The sequence below is a fragment of the Lontra canadensis genome, unplaced genomic scaffold (assembly GCF_010015895.1).
Source record: "Lontra canadensis isolate GAN:19392208 unplaced genomic scaffold, GSC_riverotter_1.0 scaffold106, whole genome shotgun sequence".
In the NCBI taxonomy this organism is placed as follows: domain Eukaryota; kingdom Metazoa; phylum Chordata; class Mammalia; order Carnivora; family Mustelidae; genus Lontra; species Lontra canadensis.
The window spans coordinates 648,153-664,604 of record NW_022631100.1 but is presented as its reverse complement, the minus strand read 5'-3'; the positions used below and the strand labels follow the sequence as shown (position 1 = coordinate 664,604).

At 48.2% G+C, this 16,452-nt stretch overlaps 1 protein-coding gene across 2 annotated transcripts in view; it reads left to right on the top strand.

Moving 5' to 3' along the window:
* The window catches only part of TP53BP2 (tumor protein p53 binding protein 2), a 55,749-nt gene that overhangs the window by 29,240 nt on the left and 10,057 nt on the right, over window positions 1-16,452 (top strand). For both annotated transcript variants that reach the window (XM_032838834.1, XM_032838833.1), the window contains 10 exons: window positions 2,750-2,832; window positions 5,855-5,956; window positions 7,884-8,058; window positions 8,853-9,034; window positions 9,365-9,529; window positions 9,788-10,016; window positions 11,391-11,495; window positions 11,971-12,119; window positions 13,005-13,464; window positions 14,791-15,566. In XM_032838834.1, the coding sequence (XP_032694725.1) occupies window positions 2,750-2,832; window positions 5,855-5,956; window positions 7,884-8,058; window positions 8,853-9,034; window positions 9,365-9,529; window positions 9,788-10,016; window positions 11,391-11,495; window positions 11,971-12,119; window positions 13,005-13,464; window positions 14,791-15,566 (2,426 nt within the window). The remainder of the gene's footprint in view (window positions 1-2,749; window positions 2,833-5,854; window positions 5,957-7,883; window positions 8,059-8,852; window positions 9,035-9,364; window positions 9,530-9,787; window positions 10,017-11,390; window positions 11,496-11,970; window positions 12,120-13,004; window positions 13,465-14,790; window positions 15,567-16,452) is intronic.

Genomic DNA, 16,452 nt, shown 5'->3' with positions numbered 1-16,452 from the left:
GTTTTGCTGGGTCAACTCAGAGGGTGGATGGGGAGAGGAGGCCATGGTCAGGACAACTTCAGCTGGTAGGAAGGGATGGAGGAGAGGGCTGCAGGGAGATGGGAGGCAGGGGAAGAGACTGCGGCCTTGGTCTTGGGCTCATGAACAGGTGTGGTGAGAGGAACTTAGGGTCAAAAAGGAGAACATCTGAATTTAAGATTCCAAAGGGAGAGAGCTTCTAGGTGATGAGGGCCCCATTTGGGCCATGAAATGAGCGGGAATTAGAGGCCAAGAGGTTAGCTTTGGGTGGAAGTCACGTGGGATGGAGGACTTGGGAGTCAGGTGCTCACACCTGTGGGAACCGAGGGTTCTCAGTGGAGTGTGGAGACAAGGTAAGGAGGGGGAGGGTGATGGGCGCTGTGCCAGTAGAGGAACAGTGGGCTGAAAGCTGCTGGACCCTGAGGGTGCAGCCATCCCAGGACCCTGGTGGCCTTGTTTCTAGTCAGATCTGTGCAGGATTACTAGGTGTTTCTAAAGATGGGAGAACTTTTAAAATGGGAAGTTGAGGATTTGTGACCTCAGTACATAATTCCTGGGAGCAGTTAAGTAGGTAGCAGATGTCAGTTCTCTTTGTTACTGCTTTAATAACCATGTCCTTTTGGTGTCTGGTGGTTAGAAATTAGTGACTGGCCTGTGGGGGCCGCTGTGGCGTGTGGACACCCGCGCTTTGCAGGTGAGGGGCTCTAGCACTTCGGCCCCCTGTCCGAGGCCATGTGCCATTCTGTGCGTTCACTTCCCATCAGCACACACATTTCCTTTGTAGTTTTTTTTTTTTTTAATATTTTATTTATTTATTTGACAGAGAGAGATCACAAGTAGGCAGAGAGGCAGGCAGAGAGAGAGGAAGGGAAGCAGGCTCCCTGCTGAGCAGAGAACCTGATGCGGGACTCGATCCCAGGACCCTGAGATCATGACCTGAGCCGAAGGCAGTGGCTTAACCCACTGAGCCACCCAGGCGCCCCTCCTTTGTAGTTTTACATGGGCATCGACAGCACATTTTTATTTTGTCCTTTGTTGACATTACTGCACACATCCTCGTGAAGGAAGCTGACTTGTACCCGTTGGCTGACTGTTGGCGGATCTTTTGTGTGTGTAGTGGCTAAATTATTCAGGAGCCTCAGCGGCGGGCTCAGTGTGTCTGTAAGGTGAGAAACACCATCCAGCAGTGCAGCTGTGTTCACAGCGTCCCACACACCAGCACCCCCCAGTGCTTGAGCAGGGACACAGCAGCGTCACTGCCCCACAGGGTGGGAACCCCTCTGCACATTCCTCTGGACTGTGGCTGGGGGCAGGGCTGCCACAGTCTCCGCTCCCGTGACCTGGGACCTGCTCACCTGGGACCTGTGCTGATCGTGGGTGTGAGCTCTTTCTCAAACTCCTGGGGCCCTGAATGTGTCCTGTCCTGAACGTGCTCCTGCTGGTTCAGTGCCCTATCTTTGAGGAAGCAAACAAAGAAAGCAGTAATTCCTAAATGGTAGATTTTTTTTCTTGCAGAAATGTTGTGACAGATTGTGTTGTCAGAGAATTTGAACAGTATTTTAAAAACAAAGCTAATGCATTCAAGTTAGGTGTACATGTCATACCTGGCTCTGAGGACAGACCTTTATCGGCATGGGATTCTGTGCTAAGTAGATACAGTAGATGTTTAATTCAAAGGAAATTTTTTAAATTTTAAAAAGATTTTATTTATTTGACAGAGGGAGACCACCAGTAGGCAGAGAGGCATGCAGAGAGAGAGGAAGGGAAGCAGGCTCCCCGCTGAGCAGAGAGCCCGATACGGGACTCAATTCCAGGACTCTGAGATCATGACCTGAGCGGAAGGCAGAGGCTTAACACACTGAGCCACCCCGGTGCCCCGATTCAGAGGAAATTTTAATCTGAAACTTTCTTGGGCGATCATGTGTTTGCTAATCTCTGGGAAGTACAGGTGTAAGTTTAATTCCACATACTTAAAAAATGTTTTGATGTTAATTTCTAACAACGTATCACTTTAAATTAAGACTATTTTCCTTTTATGATGCAGCGCATGGTACTGAGAGACCTGTATTTTGACTCAAAGAATTCTTTTTAGCCAAAAAACCCCACCAATATATAGTGTTTTCCAGTTAGTACTTTTCCAAACTAAGAAAAACGGACATTTTTCACTGTAAATGGAGACACACTTCATGGTACTCACGGATTACCATAAAATGCCCTCAGTAAACCAGTTAGTTATTTAGAACCCCTGTTGCTCTACCTTCAGTTACTTTTTTTTCTGGGTAAGTTCCAAGCATGGCTAATGGGCACAGGGATGGATTGATTTAACTTGCCCTTGTTCCTTCCAGTGGAAGCTCTTGGTTTCACGGCTGAGTAGCTAGGGTACTAGGAGGAGCAGTGAGGAGCGGATGAGGCACATGACCCACCGTCAGAAGTATGTTACCGTTGTTGGTTTTCCGTCTTCTGCTGCCAGGATTGTGCAGCTCTCCCGGGAGCAGTCAGCACACAGTGCTGTCTGCTGCTGAGTGTGCACCTTTCCAAGTAAGGTTTTCCAAAACAGGCACAACTATGAGACCTTCACTCTGTTGCTATGAGAAAATATTTTGTTTACCGTCTACTTTCTACTTAAAATATTCAGGAGCAATAATCACAGAGCTCAGAGATGAGCCAGTCCTTAACAGCATCTGCCAGCGCTTGTGGTGGGTAACGCATCATTTTTGAATTTTCTGCTTAGTGAGTGGACCACGGACTCAGGATCCAAGTTTAAAGAGAAATGGTGTGAAAGTCCCTGGTGAACATCGAAGGAAGGAGAACGGGGTAAGTGATGGTTTATGTGCTTGCTGGCTGCTCTGGTAACAGTTCCCTCTCGCTCATTGCTACTTCATAGCCACTTTGTCACTCACCACTTAGGAAGGACGGTTTTTGCTACTTTGTTGCTCAGGGGGTTATGAAGGATGGCTGCTTTTTAGTTTTTTTTTTTTTTTTTTGAAAGATTTATTTCTTTATTTGAGAGAGGGGAGGAGAGAGAGCATGCACAGTAGGGGTGGGAGCAGAGGGAGAGGGAGAAGCAGACTCCCCACTGAGCAGCATTCGATCCCAGGACCCTGAGATCATGACCTGAGCCAAAGGCAGGTGCTTCACTGACTGAGCCAGCCCACACCCCTGAGGTGCCCCAACAAGGCCTGCTTTTTAAAGGGTTGTTTCAAATGTATTTCCTAGGATTAGTTTTAATGCTCTCTGCAGGCTGACTGTTGAGAGCAGTTAGATGTTGGATATACTGCAAATTCAGAACAAGACAAAGGGTGAATGAGATTAAGGGAGGATTTTTTGTGCGTGTGATTTTGTTTTTTGCTGTAATCACTTTAGTAAAATGACAAAGTACATGTTAATGCCCTTGCTGTTGCATGTGAATTTTAGCAAGTATCTTTGGGGGGCACCTTACGGACGTTTTCTTTTTAGGGCTCAGAATTTTTAATACTGTAAGGAATTAGCTATGCCATCTTTCTCCAATCTAGGGTAAATTTATGGGAGAATGCGGGCCATTTGGTCCTGCCCTGTTTTCCTCCAAATTCTCGTTTCTCTTGTGAGATCATATAGTTCTCTTGCAGGGATGAAAAGCTCATATAAGGATGACCAAAAAATAGCCATTAATAGGGTTTGAATGCATCTCAACACAGGGTATCTTTCCCCCCTCACTGGGTTTTATGGAAGTATCATAAATGGCTCACAGTTTGAGTACTCGATGTGGTAAGTTTTCACATGCCTGTACCCATGTGAAACCGTCCCCATCAGCATGGTAGTGACACTATCTTTCATCCCCAGAGTTTCCTCGTGTCCTTTTGCAACCCTTCCCTTCTTGCCTCTCTCCCCATCCTCCAGGACCCCCTGGCGGGTCCACTTTCTTTCACTACAAGTTAGTTTTATTTTCTGGACTTGTACATAAATGGAGTCATGCTGTCTCAAGTCTTTATGTCTGAATTTGCTCAGCGTCATTATTTTGATCCATCTCGTGTGTATCAGTAGTTGGTTCCTTTTTATCGCTGAGAAGTCTTGCCTTGTCTGGATGTGGCTTGTTCATCCATTTCTCTCTTGATGGATATTGGGGTTGTTTCCAGCTTTGGGTTACTCTGTATTAAGTGGTAATGAATATTTGGGTGGATGTCTTCGTATGGGTATATTCTTTTACTTGTCTTGAGTAAATACTAGGAGTGGGAGGACAGAGTCACACGGCAGGTGTGTGTTCGCTTTTTAAGAAGCTGCCAAACTGTTTTCCAAAGTGATTTAGTTTATAGTCTCATCAGAGTTCCAGTTTTTCCACATCCTTGCCAACATTTGGTGTGGTCAGTCCTTTCAGTTTTGGCTAGTAGGCTTTAGTGTGTATTTCTCTAATACCTGATGACATTGGTGTCTTTCCGTGCACTGATTTGTCATTCGTATATCTTTTTTGGTGTGAAGTATTTGTTCAGCTCTTTTGTTCATATTTTTCTTTGTTGGTTTGTTTGCTTCCTTAGTATTGGGTTTGAGAATTCTTCCATAGTCTGGATCCAGGTCCTTTATTAGGTAATATGATTTGCATTATTTTCCCCAATCTGTGTCTTGTTCTAAATTTTGGTTAAGTATAATTGCTCAACTTAGAAATTTTGTGCTGTTACTCTACATTACATTTTATGATCCATTTTGGGTGGACATTTGTATGTTGTATGAGAATTAAAGTTTTGTCCATGGATAGGTGGATACTCAGTTGACTGAGCCATGTTTGTTGAAAGGACTGTTTGTCACTCCAGTGCCTTTGCACCTCTGTCAGAAGTCAGTTGCATGGTATACATGCGGGTCTGTGTTTGTGCTCTCTGCTTCTCTGTCTTGCCATCAGCACTACCCATGTTGGCCCCCAAAGCAAGCTAAGTCGTGCGGTCAGCTAGTGTGAGAAACCTGGTGGGACTGTGCCCCTCGGTATACTGCCATTCAGTATACCAGGGTTATGGGTTTCCAGGGCACAGGTCTTGGACATCTTCTGTTAAACTGATTCCTCAGTACTCTGTGGTTTGTATGCTACTATAAATGGTCTTTAAAATTTTTTTTATATTTCTGGTTGTTAATATAAGAAATACAGTGGATTTTTGCATAGCAATAATTTATCCTGCAATCTTGCTAAACAACTTCTTAGTTCAGGTAGCTCCTCTGTGGATTCCACACCATTTTCCTTATGGGCGACTGGATACAGCTGGATACAGCTCATGTTGTCTTCTTGCTCTGCTGCACACACTGGCTAGAATGCCTAGGACCACGTTGTATAGAGTAGACATCTCATTTATTCCTGATAACTCCGTATCTCCTGAATTTTCTGATGCTAGTGCAGTATTTGTAAAGGTCGTTCTAGGTTAGCTGCCAGGGCCCCAATAGCATGTTTAGTGTGATCCAACATTGTTTTTCTAATATAAATTCAGTCCAGAACAAGGTAATTCTAAATTGTTCCATTTCCATCACAGACTACTGAGACTGTTTAATTTTACATTCATAACTTAAAAGAGTGTTGGTTTGTATATTAGTGTGTCTTCCATCGAAACAAGTCATTGTGGGGATATTAATATAAAAATTAGTGATCTCTTTCATGTTATGGAAGAAAATGGCAAACTGTGTCCGGAGGGGCTCAGGGGAAGCTTCCACAGGCCTCTGAAGGAGGAGCTCAGGGCAAACTTCCACAGGCCACTGAGGGAGGGGTTCCAGGTGAAGCTGCCACAGGCCTCTAGAGGGAGGGGCTCAGGGGACGATTCCACAGGCCTCCAAGGGAAGAGTCTCTGTGCTGGTCTTGCAGCTGGCTTCTTTGTGTTCTCATGCGTAGGTTAACAGCCCCAGGATGGATCTGACTCTTGCTGAGCTCCAGGAAATGGCCTCTCGCCAGCAGCAGCAGATCGAGGCCCAGCAGCAAATGCTGGCTACAAAGGTAAAGGTCCTGTAAAGACTGGACAGGCCCCTCTGTGGATGCTGTTATGCCAGGGACCCCAAGATACAAGTTGATCCTGTCAGCCCACAGGTTACCTGCTTTGTGCCACTTTCTTCTCTTTACTACAGCATTTTGTAGAAATCCTTAGATCACCCAAGTTGTTTAAGATCTCCAGAACCCTAGGTCTGATCAAAATTAACCACATCATGTTGTGGATCAGGAAGACAGCAAAGGCATAAAGAACCCTTCGACTTTGCTAGAGGGAACTGCTCTGGGCTGATCCGTCCTGAATCATTACTGCAGCAAGAGGGACTTGTAAAGTCAACCAGTGCTAACCCTGTCCCCTTCTGCTGTGTGGCGCTGATAACAGGCTGCTTGCCTTTATTTGGGACATGCTGCCCCCACAGACTGATCCTCATCCTGGCCTCGAACAGGTGAAACAGGAGAAGCTTCTCTGTTATCATCCACACCAGTCTCCCTGTTGTTTCTCCTGCCAACCTGAACTCTCATCTGACCCAGATAGCACCACGCTTCCTCCATAAAGGCTGGTGGTCAATGCTGTGGGCTCTGCGGGCTTCTCAGCATTGTGGTCATGGCAGAAAAGCAGCCATGGACAAACTCGTGACTGGCTGTGTGACGGGGGAACATAGATGGCAGGCTGGCCTTCACTCGTCGCCTTCACTGAACACTCCATGTCTGCAGCTGGCCATGCCCACAGGGACTGTATGGTTGCCGGAGTGGGGTAGACCATTGGTGCAGGGTCCCTGGCAGCATGCCCTGTGACATGGGTAGCACTTACTGGGGTTCCTATGGGTCCGCTTCTATCTCTGACACCGGGCGCTGGTGTTTTCAAAATCAGGGATAGCGTGGCTTCTCAAACTTGAGCTTGCGAAGGGGTCCCCAGGGGGTCGTGTTGAAAACGCATATCTTGGTGCAGTGGGGATGGTTCGGGGTCTGGGAGTGTGTGTTTCCCACTAGGCTCCCATGTGGTGCTGAGGTACCATTTCTTGAATGTCAGGGACGTGAATTCAAATAAAAAGACCGAGTAATAGAATGCATCTTTGACCTCAGGGTCTTCTCTTGAAATTATTTTTGTGTTACATATATTTCAGAGATATTACTCTGAGAAGTTTTATTATAAATTGTGTGGCTCTTTTACTTTTTAAAAAGATTTTATTTATTTGAGAGAAAGAGAGCGTGCGCATGAAGGAGAGGGAGAAACAGACTCCTGGTGGAGCGGGGAGCCTGAGTCCAGGACCCTGAGATCATGACCTGAGCTGAAGGCAAACACCCCAGGCGTCCACTGTTATTCACGTTTAGTGAAATAACTAGTGTAGTATACTAGAAACAAAGTGTTACATTGTGGGTTTTGAAGCCAGGGTGGCTCTTAAGCTTTTTGCTAAGTGTGTGTGCTGAGTGTACATTAGCTGTGTGAGGTTCTGTGCAATGAGGTGCACACTCATATTTCATTTATTCCTCACCGTGGCCCAATGAGGCTCTTGATCACCCTGTTTTTGGCCGAAGAAGGAGACCCCTGTCATCGGTGAGGGTATGTGGTTTGCTGTCTCAAAGCCCATAAGTGGCAGAGCTTGGGTTGTAAGTCCGAACTGGACTCCAAGGCCACCTTTGTAGTGAGCGCCTCATGTTTCTCCGTGTGCTCCTCCCCAAGCATGAGCACCCCCTGTGGGATCACTGTTCCCCAGCTGTGCAAGAACCCCTGGGAGTAAGAATGCTCGTGCTTGGGTCTTTCCCCAAGAGAGTGTCGGGTTGGGCCTAGGAGCTGTGTCCTTCACTCCTGGCGGAGATGGATCCAGCAGCGAGCAGGATGGCTGGTCACCGCCGCCTCAGCCTCCGGCTACGCTCAGCTTCCTTTGGGGCTGATACACCTTTGAAAAGGATTTGCCTGATGATGGCTTCTACCTTTTAGGAACAGCGCTTGAAGTTTTTGAAGCAGCAAGATCAGCGTCAGCAGCAACAAGCTGCCGAGCAGGAGAAGCTCAAGAGGCTGAAGGAGATGGCTGAGAACCAGGAGGCGAAGCTAAAGAAGGTGCGCGCCCTGAAAGGCCACGTGGAGCAAAAGAGGCTGAGCAACGGCCGACTGGGTGAGTCGCTCCTGGAGGGGCCTGGCCAGTGCTTGTGGCTCCACGGGGACGGGGGAACAGGGACGTGGGTGTGGGGCGCTTACAGCCCTGCGTGAGTGACGGTAAGCCAAGGCTGTGTGTGTAGGCAGCTTTAAAATCAAGGCTTTTCAAAGCACAATTCCTTGCAGTTTTGATGCTTTTGGTTTGCGTGAATTGAATTTAGGTGTTGGGTGTTTCATTATTTTTTATTTTTATTTTTATTTTGGTGGGCAGCAAAGGAGAGTTTATTGAGTGATCTAGTACAAAGCTTCCACACAGGGAAGGGACCCAAGAGGGTTGCCCTTAGCTGCTGGGATTTTTAGACAAGCTTTTAAAAAATATACTAATGGAATTTTGTTTTTCTCTTTCTAAATACTTTTGACTGAAAATATGATGAAGGCAAGGATTTTTATTCATATAACAGGTGCCTCTATTACAATGCTATTTTAATTAAAATTTCCATGATGTAATACCTTTCTCTACCACTATAAAACAGATTAAAAGTTCTCAATAAATGTCATTGTTTCTAAAATTTGGAGCTTAATAATATTCATAACACAAATTCTGCTAGAGATCTATTCAGAGGGAGGCACGGACATTTAGAAATGTCTATGTTGATTTCAGTTGCTTGTAAAAGAAATAGGTTGGTTCGAGGACATTTCTGAAAAACGTCTGTACTTTTTGTTAGGAAGTTTGTTGTAAAGCCCGGTTGCCTGGGAGTGCGCCATTCTTACTTTTCTTTTCAACTGTTGTGGCTTTGCTCGTTCTCATTCTAGTGGAGGAGATTGAGCAAATGAATAGTCTGTTCCAGCAAAAGCAGAGGGAGCTCGTTCTGGCCGTGTCCAAAGTGGAGGAGCTGACCAGACAGTTGGAGATGCTCAAGAACGGCAGGATAGACGGACGTCACGACAGCCGGTCTGCCGCGGCTGAGCTCGACCGACTCTACAAGGAGCTGCAGGTGCGGCCCGCTCCAGGGACACAGTTGTCACAGAAGTGGCTTTAAGTGCGGGATTTCGGTTCTTTTCCTCAAACTGGGGGTGGGACGGGGTGGGGGGAACACCCAAACCTCAGAGAGTCTAGAATAAACTTAAGATCACCTGACACAGGAAATTGGAGGCATTCCTTACAACCGCAGTGGGTGGGCTGACAGTTTTAAACCGTAAGATGAAAGTGGGGAAAGGTGGAGGGACCTTACGTTTTTAGAAATTATGTAATAGTCAATCATGTGATTATCTGTTTGAGAAATTTTTCTTCTTACTCCTTGGCTACCCCCCCCCATTTTATTCAGTTACGAAACAAACTGAATCAGGAGCAGAATGCCAAGCTGCAGCAACAGCGTGAGTGTCTGAATAAGCGCAATTCAGAGGTGGCGGTCATGGACAAGCGTGTTAATGAGCTGCGGGACCGGCTGTGGAAGAAGAAGGCGGCCTTGCAGCAGAAGGAGAGCCTCCCGGTAAGTGGCCGATGCTGCCCCGTGGGTCACATGGGCAGCCGCCTCTGGAGCCGCGCCCGGGTGTCCCCCGGGCAGAGGGCCTTCTGCCGGGGACAGAGCGAGGGCCGCTCCTCCTGCCGCGGGGCTGGGGTGGGGCGGCTCCAGGACACTGTGGGGTGAGACCCCGGAAGCGCTGATTTTTTTACAGATTAGCGAGTGCCACAGCCTCTCTGAGTTGGATGCGATGGGACTCATCATGCTCCCGTGCCTCTCCCTAAGGTCTCATCGGATGGAAACCTGCCCCCGCAAGGGCTGCCGGCACCCAGTCGTGTGGCCGCAGTGGGGCCCTACATCCAGTCGTCCACGATGCCCCGCGTCCCCTCGAGGCCTGAACTTCTGGTGAAGCCAGCTCTGCCAGACGGCTCCTTGGCCATGCAGGCTCCCGAAGGGCCGCTTAAAGTACACACACTGCCCAACATGCGCTCTGGGCCCGCCTCCCAGGGTCAAGGTAAAACGGGTCACTTCCAGTCCCTCCCACAGCGTATTCTCCCTGTCCTGTCATTTACTCCTGGGGTTTTAAAAAAAAAGTCTTTCTATTCCTTATTCACGTTTAAGTCCTGAGAATCTTTGTGTGGTTTTTGCTAGCACTGTGATGCATTTCTTTCTTTTCTTTTTAAAAGATTTTATTTATTAGAAAGTGAGAGCTAGAGAGAGCACACACAGAGGAAGAGGGAGATTAATTGATGTAGGACTTGATCACAGGCCCTGGGGACCATGACCTGAGCCAAAGCAGATGCTTCACCAGCTGAACCACCCAGGCATCTCCATATGTTTTTTAACCCTAAATAATGCAATTCTGTTTGGGAATGAGATGAAATATAATATTTCGGCAATGAAGATTGTTTTGAATTCCTTCTTGTTAATGAGGACATTTTGATTTGATGTTTATAACTCGACCCCTTTTCCTTTTGTGTAAAAACACTGCATATGTGGTAGTGGTCTCATCATTATGGAAGGTGAGGTAGCGAGTATGTTCTGCTGATCGGTGGTGCTTACTGTGTGTATGTGCTCACACAGGAGCGTTTGCTTGCTAGCACTTTGTAGAATAAAGATAAACCTTCTGGAAGCTCACAGTGACAATAACAGAGGCACCTTGTGTTAGTGGTCTTTGCATCTGTGTAGTTCTCAGTGTGTGGGGAGGTGTGAGCCAGAGTAGTGTGACAAGAGTCCTAGATGAAGGGAGACTTGTAGGAAAGCGGGATGAAAACATCTCATTCAGACCCTGGGAGAAGAAATAGTGGCCAGTATTGTTTCTTTTCCCCAGCCACTGTCACGTGCAGAATATGACTAACGTTACAATTGCGATTATGTTGCCATAATTACCAGGGTGAGGTGATAGAGCCCCTGGTCTGGGTCTCCCTGCAGAAAGAACTGGCTCTGTTTTGCTGCTATTAGGACAGAGCTGTGGCCTTGATGCTTCCACATCTGTGTAGAGAAAACCTGCACAGAGCACACCAATCTGTGGAAGACTGGTCCATGTCCACAGTTTTGCCTTTTTGTTGTGTGTGCGTAACTGGTGTGTCAGATATGCCTTGGAACCCTTGGTCTGCGAAGTTGGAAGTTGTTCTGACTAGGACAGTGACAGTTTCGTACCAATGAGAAGCAGGGTGTCCTCACTGGTTCAGGCAGATTTTTTGTTGACTACAATTAATCTTAAATTTGTTTTAGTAAGTTTAAATTAGGAATCTGAATTCTCATATTTTCTAAATAAGTTTAAGGGATGGTTGGGAGTCTGAAATTTCAAGCTGTTTTCAGAGCAAAGGGAACCATTAGAGATCTGTTTGGAATGCTAGGTTACTGTGGTTGCTTTTCTGCATTGTAGGCTCTAAAATCCATCTGCTCGGCCCTGACTGGAGCTCCTCAAGTGCAGACATTTCCGCGAGCCAAGCCTCCGTGCCTGCGAGCTCAGGGGATGCCCCGGACCAAGGTGAGGTTCTGTTCTGACATCTGAGAGGCACTCCACGCTCTTTTGCTTCTTTTTTTAAAGATTTGTTGGAGACAGCGAGAGTATGAGTGAGAGGGGCAGAGGGGGAGAGTGAATTTCAGACAGACTCCATGCTGAGTCCATTGTGGGGCTCCACTGCACAGCTATAAGATCGTGACCTGAGCCAAAACCAAGGGTCAGACGCTCCACTGTCTGTGTCACCACAGTCTTCTTTAGTTTGTTTTCTGGTGTGTCAAACCTGGGGACAGTGTTCACTTCCGGAACACCTTCATTTAGCTATGGAGTTCAAGGTAGTGGCGTAGCACCTGGGCTGTTCTCCAGTTAACTCAATTAAAAATAGGGAAGCATGTCTTGGGGGTGTGGTTTCAAGGAGATTGAGGAGAGGGAAACTTACATGTGAAGAAGAGGTCTTAACTACAAATGGCTTGAATCTCCTTGTGATTTTTCCCATCTTTAGGTGATGATGGAGAGGTTCCCCTGAGGGAGAAGGAAAAGAAAGTGCGTCCCTTTTCGATGTTTGACACAGTGGATCAGTGTGCCGCCCCGCCCCCCTTTGGGGCTCTGAGGAAGAACCAGAGCAGCGAGGACATCCTGCGGGATGCTCAGGTGTGAAGAATGGCTCAGGTTAACATTCAGTGGTAATTCTGTATATGTTCTTTAGAAGAGAGGGACTATCGTGTTGAGGGAGAGCAAGAAAAAACAAAATATTTCTGGAAGATGAGAACACAGAATTCTGTCATTTTGAATTCTGTAGCTTTAAGCGTGTTTGTGGTAATTGGAGAAAGGCTGCCATCCTTGCTGCTGGCTCCCATTTTGTGTGATTCTCTGAAAAGTAGGAGCGTGCTGAAGCACATCATGTGTGCACTACTCAGCGACCCTCTGGCTTCAGAATCTGGAGCCGAGGTATTGTCAGTAACGATTTGGCGTGAATCTTGTGTGACTGTTACGATCCTAGCCTTTGACAACAACGGGTGATGGTGGTGTGCTCCCAGTTAGGTGTTTTCACCACAGTGGTGTGATGAGCGAGGAGGACTTTGGGTTATTGGGTCCATCTGTGAATATGTGGAGTGGGAGTCTCCGAGTCAGGGGTGATGATGAGGAGAGGAGTGCGGGCGGGAACCATAGCGCAGTCCTCTGGTTCCTTATTTTTTTTTTTTTTTAAGATTTTATTTATTTTATTTGACAGACAGAGATCACAAGTAGGCAGAGAGAGAGAGGAGGAAGCAGGCTCCCTGCTGAGCAGAGAGTCCGATGCACGGCTCGATCCCAGGACCCTGGGATCATGACCCGAGCCGAAGGCAGAGGCTTTAACCCACTGAGCCACCCAGGTGCCCCCTCTGGTTCCTTATTAAACGTAGTTCAGTGAAGAGACCTATGAGTTTTTAATTGACTTGAAAACATAGAGCTAGTATTCGTGAAATCCGGTTATCTAGCACATGCTGTATACCCATTTGGACAGTGTTTTAACTGCCTTGTGTGTGTGTGTTTCAGGCTGCAAGTAAAAATGTGGCTAAAGTGCCGCCTCCTGTTCCGTCAAAACCAAAACAGATTAACTTGCCTTATTTTGGGCAAACCACTCAGTCAGCGTCAGACATGAAGCCGGATGGAAACCCTCCACAGTTGTCAGCAGGTGTGGCGTCCATGGGAAGTAAACCAAAATCGGGGCAGCCACAGAGGGTCGTGGTATCCCCCGGCGCGCCCTCGGCCAGCCAGGGCCAGGCCTTGTCTGCAGCTGGGAAGCAAGAGAGTCCTCCAGCCGCGGCCGTCCGGCCCTTCACCCCGCAGCCTTCCAAGGACACCCCTCCCCCACCCTTGCGGAAGCCCCAGACCGTGGCCGCCAGCTCCATATACTCCATGTACACGCAGCGTCAGGCTCCCGGGAAGAACTTCCAGCAGGCAGTGCAGAGTGCGCTGACCAAGACCCATTCCAGAGGGCCGCCCTTCTCCACCGGTAAGCTCTGGTCCCGTTTGCACTGGAGCAGGGGGTGGCTCAGTCCCACCTGGAGTTGTCATCTGTCCGTGGTTGGCTGAGTTGACGCACGCTTGTGTCCTGAGGGCTTTGTGGGATGGCAGCTTGTCTTCTTGCCGGGGTGCTGACCTGGGTTTCCACTCCACGTCACGGAGGGATGAGTGGGTGCCGTAGCTGAAGAAACCCGTGGTGCAGACACAGCCTTCTGAGTCCCCGCTCACCGGGCCCACCACGTGAGTGAGGCCCGTGCAATGTCCTCCCTGTGGGGTCCACCCCAGGTGCTCCTGGGGTGGACGGAGGGATAGCTGCCCCGAGTCGCACTCCCCACTGTGTCTTACATTGCTCTCATGAGGACACAGCTGCTAGTGAGATACAGAAACATGGGAAGACAGACAGTCTGGTGATCTGGTGGGTTCTTTCTAAGGGTCATTTGTTTATAAAACTAAAATCGAGTTCACCCTGTTTTAATTGAATAATGGTGGCTTTCTGGTCACGAAATCACGTGATTGTGCCCTGAAATATACCTCAAGTAACCAGACAACAAAGAATTTATACATGTGCTGTGGCTGATTCGGCTTCATTGAGAACTGCTGATGCAGTAATTTGGAAATTGGATAGTTTTGGTAGAGTCAGAATCATAAGGGGAATGGTTTTATTAAATATAAGTGGTTCTTAATGTTGTCAGCCAAATACAATCCCCCCTCCTTGATTTACTTTTGAGACATATGAAAGAGAGGGTAGTTCGTGTTTAGTTTTAACCCAGACGCAGGAAAGGATTGCTTTTTTATGTTGTTTTCATATTTTGACATTTTAAGTTTGCTACAAGCAGTAGTTTCTTTCTTTCTTGTGTTTTTTTAAACATTTTATTTATTTGACAGACAAGTAGGCAGAGAGGCAGGCAGAGGGAGAGGGAGAAGCAGGCTCTCCACTGAGCAGGGAGACTGATGTGGGGCGTGATCCCAGGATCCTGAGATCGTGACCTGAGCAGAAGGCAGAGGCTTAACCCTCTAAGTCCCCTAGGCACCCCAGCCGGTGTTTTCTTACAGTTATAACGGCAGCATTTTTCTTCTCAGTACATGAAATAATGGCACATGTTCCCATCAGTGAGGGTTTTCATTCTGTGGTAAGTTTACTGTGCTAACATGGAAGCCTTGCGTGGTCTTTTGTTGTTTTTAAAAAATCACTTGTGTTGAAGGGTGCCGTGTAGTAACTGTGAAATTGAAGGCGGCTTTCAGTCTTGTGCCCTGTGTCTGTTACCTGCCGGTTTGATTTAATCCTCATCGGGGCTTTGTTTCTGCTTCCGATCAGTGTACGGCAAGCCTGTGATCGCGGCCACCCAGAACCAGCAGCTGCACCTGGAGAACGTGTACTCCAGCAGCCAGAGCCAGACTGGCAGTCCCGAGCCGGATGTGGAGCCTGTGGCCTCGGGCCAGGAGAGCCATGAGAATGAACGAATTCCTCGGCCGCTCAGCCCCACCAAACTGCTACCCTTCTTGTCCAACCCCTACCGAAACCAGAGCGACGCCGACCTGGAAGCCCTGCGCAAGAAGCTTTCCAACGCGCCGAGGCCGCTCAAGAAACGGAGCTCGATCACAGAGCCTGAAGGTCCTAATGGGCCGAACATCCAGAAGCTTCTGTACCAGAGGACCACCATCGCTGCCATGGAGACCATCTCTGTTCCCTCGTATCTGCCCACGCCGACGCCCGTGGTGGCCGATTCTGACAGCCCAGTTGAAACCCAGAATCCATATTTACACGTGGAGCCCGAGAAGGAGACAATCTCTCTCATTCCTGAACCAGTGTCCCCAGAGGACGTGGGAAGCGCCAGTTCCGAGAACAGTGACACGGCAGCTCTTTCCCCAGGCCTTGATTACGTGGCTGAAGGAGTCCCGGACAGCAGCCCCAGTTTCCAGAACAGTGCAGAAGAACCAAGTGCAGAGGCCCCCCATCCGCTGGAAGTGTACCTGGAGGAGTATCCCCCATACCCGCCCCCACCATACCCGTCTGGGGAGCCGGAAGGGCCGGGAGAAGACTCGGGCAGCATGCGTCCACCCGAAATCACGGGGCAGGTGTCTCTGCCTCCTGTAAGTAGCGTGCTGTCTCACAGTCCTTTCAGGAGACCCCCTTGTCACAGATGTCCAAGTGGTTGACTCTCAAAGACCCGGGGAAACACACAATTGCTCAGGGCCATTTGCAGAGGATGGTCTGCCTGTGAATTGCCCATGGTTGCCAATGGTTGCCTCTTATTTTACACCCCCTTTAGCGCTCAGGAGAGCTCAGAAGTATGAGGAAGATTTGGTGTATTCAGGGTAAAGAACATCTTTGTTTTTTAGGAAGAACCCTTCTCTTTGGGAAGAGGTAGAATTGGGTTCTTTACGATACAAACCCCACGCCTCTGTGGCAGTCCCTCTTGGGAGGCTGGCGAGGCTGGGAGGGAGGAGACCAGGCTCGGAAACTCCCTCCCTTGACCAGCTCTGTGAAATCAGGCAGATGGTGCCCCTTTCCTCCACAGTGACATCACTCTTTTACACTGTTCTTCCTCTCAGTGATGTGTATCTTTAAGGAACTGTTTCAGGGATCCTCAGACTTCCAACGTTGGTAAACTTGGGAGTGTGTGGGACAGATGGGGGTGGGATGAGCCTGTTCCTCTCCTCCCGGGTAGGGGACCCCTGGCGTGCCCCTGAGCCCCAGCTTCCCTTCCTCCCAGGCTGTGCGTGTGTTGACTTGGGCACATGGTGCACAAGCCTTCCAATTGTCATGCCTTTGTTTGCAAGTCTGTTGTGTCCCTTTGAAGTCTGCGAGAGATCAAAAATCCCAGGGTGCCCTTAAATAAAGTTGACTTTTCAGGTATAGCATTGCGCTGTTTCCGTAGGATGTGAAACCGTGAGTCTTAAAGATCGAAGCAAAATTGCATATTGTAGGGATTTTTTTTAAAGTGCTTTATGTTTTGATCCCTCATTGCGTCTTTGA